This window comes from Pagrus pagrus, assembly GCF_965226575.1.
Source record: "Pagrus pagrus genome assembly, chromosome: 14".
NCBI lineage: Eukaryota > Metazoa > Chordata > Actinopteri > Spariformes > Sparidae > Pagrus > Pagrus pagrus.
In genome coordinates this window covers 13,757,415-13,761,357 of record NC_140198.1, presented here as the reverse complement: position 1 = coordinate 13,761,357, position 3,943 = coordinate 13,757,415, and the positions used below count along the sequence as shown (strand labels likewise).

At 39.9% G+C, this 3,943-nt stretch overlaps 1 protein-coding gene across 1 annotated transcript; it reads right to left on the bottom strand.

The window, feature by feature from the left end:
* Positions 1 to 512: 512 nt before the first annotated feature.
* On the bottom strand, positions 513 to 3,285 carry zfpl1 (zinc finger protein-like 1). Its single transcript, XM_084373366.1, has 7 exons — positions 3,140 to 3,285; positions 2,942 to 3,053; positions 2,528 to 2,721; positions 2,277 to 2,355; positions 1,990 to 2,181; positions 1,626 to 1,749; positions 513 to 1,498 (listed from the first exon to the last, which is right to left on the bottom strand). The coding sequence occupies exons 1-7, from the start codon at positions 3,239 to 3,241 to the stop codon at positions 1,312 to 1,314; spliced, it is 990 nt and encodes a 329-aa protein (XP_084229492.1). The 5' UTR covers positions 3,242 to 3,285; the 3' UTR covers positions 513 to 1,311.
* Between the last annotated feature and the right edge of the window lie 658 nt (positions 3,286 to 3,943).

The following is a 3,943-nucleotide window of genomic DNA, read 5'->3' as shown; positions in this document are numbered from 1 at the left end:
GCTATGCTAAAAGTGTTACTGGCACACAAGCTCAATAGCTGGTCAAGTGTGTAAATAACATCTTTTCAAATCAATTTGGTATCTCAGGGCTTCCAGAGACTTGGATTATGCCGGTCCCCATCTACTTCAGTTGTTTAGGAGAACGCTGCCAATGCTGTGAAGATCCAGAAATGTTTTGTGGATTACGAAACTTCCCCAGACTTTTCATCTGCATGAGAGGGTGAGTGGATAATGTCTTATTTCATCTATGGGTGAAACTATCCTTTCAGTGAGTGGTTACTTGCGGTCACCCCTCGCAGTTATTCATAAATGTTGTCACTGCAAGTTTTGTGTAAGATCTTATTAACAATGGTCTGTAGCATCAATATGCTGCTTACAGCCAACAGCTGCGTCATGCAAACAGGGCAATAGAATAACAACATTTTTGTTTGAGCACCTGCACTCAAATGTGCAATAGAAATATATAGTTGACTAATGTTTACAACATAATATTTATTCTCACTGAAGGTGCATGACATTTCAGAAAGTCACTTTTAATGTTCATAAATGATAATGGTCATGATAGACGTTTAAAAACATAATACTGAAATTCTTTAGTATTCCTGTTTAATGGACAGTCAAAAAACATCAAGAAAATGTACATACAGTATGTATGGCAAATCTAAAAGCAATGCACTCAATTTCAGAAGTAACGCAGACACCCATAAATAGTTATGTAATAATTATGTGTGGGCTATATTTGATTCTAGTTCTGGCCACCTCATCGCTAAAGGCCACTCAAATCAAATCAGCAAGTGAAGTCAGTTTAGAAAGACGATACTGCAGGTTTCGTTGCCGAATTATATACATTCTGACTTCTCTGACAGCAAAAGATGTTTCTTTCAACATCGACAGTGTTTGTTTAGTTTCTACTGAACTTAAAAAAAAAAAAACGAGAAAAAAAAATCAACTTCCAAAGATCACTGACAAATGTTAGCTGGAATCGTAAATATAAATACTACCTCTCTCCATCATTAGCTTGTCAAAGCAACAATAACAGAAACCTTCCTCTATATTCACTGGGCATTGGTCACCCTTGGAGTTTGTGGGTTACTCCTGAATGTTGTGAGAATTTTAGTGTCTGTGGAGGGCCCTGGCCAGAGATTACCTCCATTCTAAAGAGGTGGAGCGTCTCTTTCTCTTTTCCATTCAAGTTGGGTAAACAGCTCCCTCTGCTGGGCTAACCCTGCGGTGGACAGTCCCATTTCAGCTCCATCTACACAGCCTTATATTGTGTAACACAGGGGGAAAAGAAGGAATCAATGCTTGTCATCAGTTTTTCCCCACACGGATGTGGGGGTTAAGAAGAGGATCTAAATTTGGATCCGAGCCAGCGGAGGCACGTCCAAGTTTAGCCATGATGATTATCAACGTAAAGAATCCCAGAACTCCGACCAGAAGAAGCATGAAGACACGCTGCTTCCAGGAGAAAGACGTCCGCTTTCCACCTGTGCGATTTCTGAAAAAAAGAAGAAAAGAAAAAGGGTTAAGAAGAGAGATCACAATGAGCATTTGTATAGTGATTTATGACTCATGACAAAATAATAAAAGAGAGCCCCAGTTCCACAGTGGATCATGATACTAACTTGAGAATTTGAGCAAACCAGCTCAATGTTGGTCGTCTGCGGTACTTGTCATCGTCAAAGTCAATCTGTGTGACGGAGCTGTGACCGATGTCCCGAGTGTCATAGATCTTCCTTGGTGACGATGCTGAAGAATAACAAAAAATAATTGTGGTAATCTTAATCAATTGGGCAATCTTTCAACAAATAGGTTACACTTTTCCATTGGTCAAATTCAAGCACTTTTCAACTATTTCCAGCACTTTATAACATAAGACAAAAAATTTGGGCTTGAAAAAAAGCATTTTTAATTTGACTAGGTATCCTGTACATGTCCTGTACATCACAGCAAGACACAGTAGATTCAGAGGCCTCTGCATTGCTTTACCTGTGTGTATTGTCATGGTGTCGCAGGTATTAGCAGCAGTAAAGTTGACCACAGCGTGCTCCTGCATATTTGGATCCCCATTTTTACGAGGACCTCCAATGTCTTCCTGTGCTGGAGGTGGCACAGAGTTTGTTGGTGGGCTAAAGCTGGTGTTGTAAGACTGACTGGGGTAAACGTTACTTTGTTCTTGTGCTGTAGACAGAGGAAAAAAGAGATGATTAAACCACTTAAATAAAGTTCTCTGAAATATGTGCATGTTGTTATGAAAAGTAAACATTATTGCTCACCATCGAATGTTGACCAGTCAGTATAATCAGTGACATCGGTAGCTGAAGTCTCCTCAAGAACCCCAATGGGCTCTTCAATCTGTCAGTAAAAGATGACATTTTGTTACATTACATTTGTAAACATTTGTATAATTAGCCTTTAACACAACCAGAAGCACAGTTCTGAATGTGATTTGTTTTCAGGAAGGCTGTCTAATGGTTGTCATGAATGGAGATCACCAATTAGGGATTTATCAATAATAGGCCCTTACCAGCGGCAGCCCCAAACCAGCTCTCGCCCAGTTAACAGATGACAGCTGTTCTTTCAGCACATCAGCAATTGGGCTGGCCAGGTTGGAAGGGGGAAACAGTGGACTCTGGCAGGCGGGACATTGGTATCCTGCTGGAGCCGTGTGGAGGGGCAGCCGAGATGCCAAGTTATTAAGACAGGACCAGTGAAACACATCTGTTGAAGGGGAAAAAACATTTAAATTCACAGCAACAGGGTTGAGAGCAAACAAAATTACATTCATCCCGATTGTTGTGCATTTCCAGATGCAGCTGGTGGAAAATGTGTTTTTAGTCATTTAATTGAACTGTTCCTTTAAACTTTAGAGGATTTGCTTGACTCAAGCGACGATTTATTCCAAATGAGTGAATAATAAACAGAACCTCAGTAATCCTACCATAGCAGACCAGTCTGACAGTGTCTTGAGAAGTCAGTGGAGTGTTACACAGAGTACAGTTGGGGTTGTAATCGCTGTCCTGAAGCCATTGCAGATATGACTGCACGATACACTGAGGGGCAGAAAGTGGAAATACAGAATTTTAATGTGATGTCCAAGTCACGTACAAAATTGTGTAATACTTTTTCACCCACTGACCTTGTTGTGGTTGGAGACGAGGCAATGCTCGCACACATTTACACGATGTTCGAAGCAGAATAAGTTGGTCACCTTTCTCTTGGGACACTTGCAGAGACCCATAGCCACCTGCGCTGAGTTGACAACAAACAAACAAATGTGGGTTTCTGCAAATTATAGACCATCCCCCTGGCAGAAGCAAGAAGAATGTGTCTTCATTTACTAGTAAAAGCATGTGACGTTAAATATGCACTGGATCTATGTATCATTATCTTCTCTCATACACAGACTAGAGCAACAACATAGGGGCAAAGATTGACAAGACTTCATCACTTTCCTTTTTCCAGACACACTGGCTGTAGGCAAATTTTCTGCATGTGAACACTGAGTATAACAAGCTTCCTCCCTTAAGAGTGTTGAACAACGTGTCTAACTCTTCTGTCACATCAGTTTATTAAAGACAATCCTAAATATTCACCATGTGTGTAGGAAAGTAAATAGGCAAAAAAAGAAAATCTATCATGTAGGTTATGGTGGATAAAAAGGCTCACCAATATGTCAGTATTGGGTTGGGTGACTCGACAATACGTACATACCATGAAATAATCATCAGATACTTCAACACACCACATAAAACAAGGTATTAGGCATGGGCCGATCTAAAAATTCACGATTCTTAAAACTCTTTAAATTGCAATAAAAACATCTTGAATGACCTTAACCTTACATTTTCTTAGAAAACAAATATTTTTATTTCATCACATTTAGGACACCAACACAGATAAAGGATAATTAAACAGTGGTAACCACATCTCTCCGTTGTTC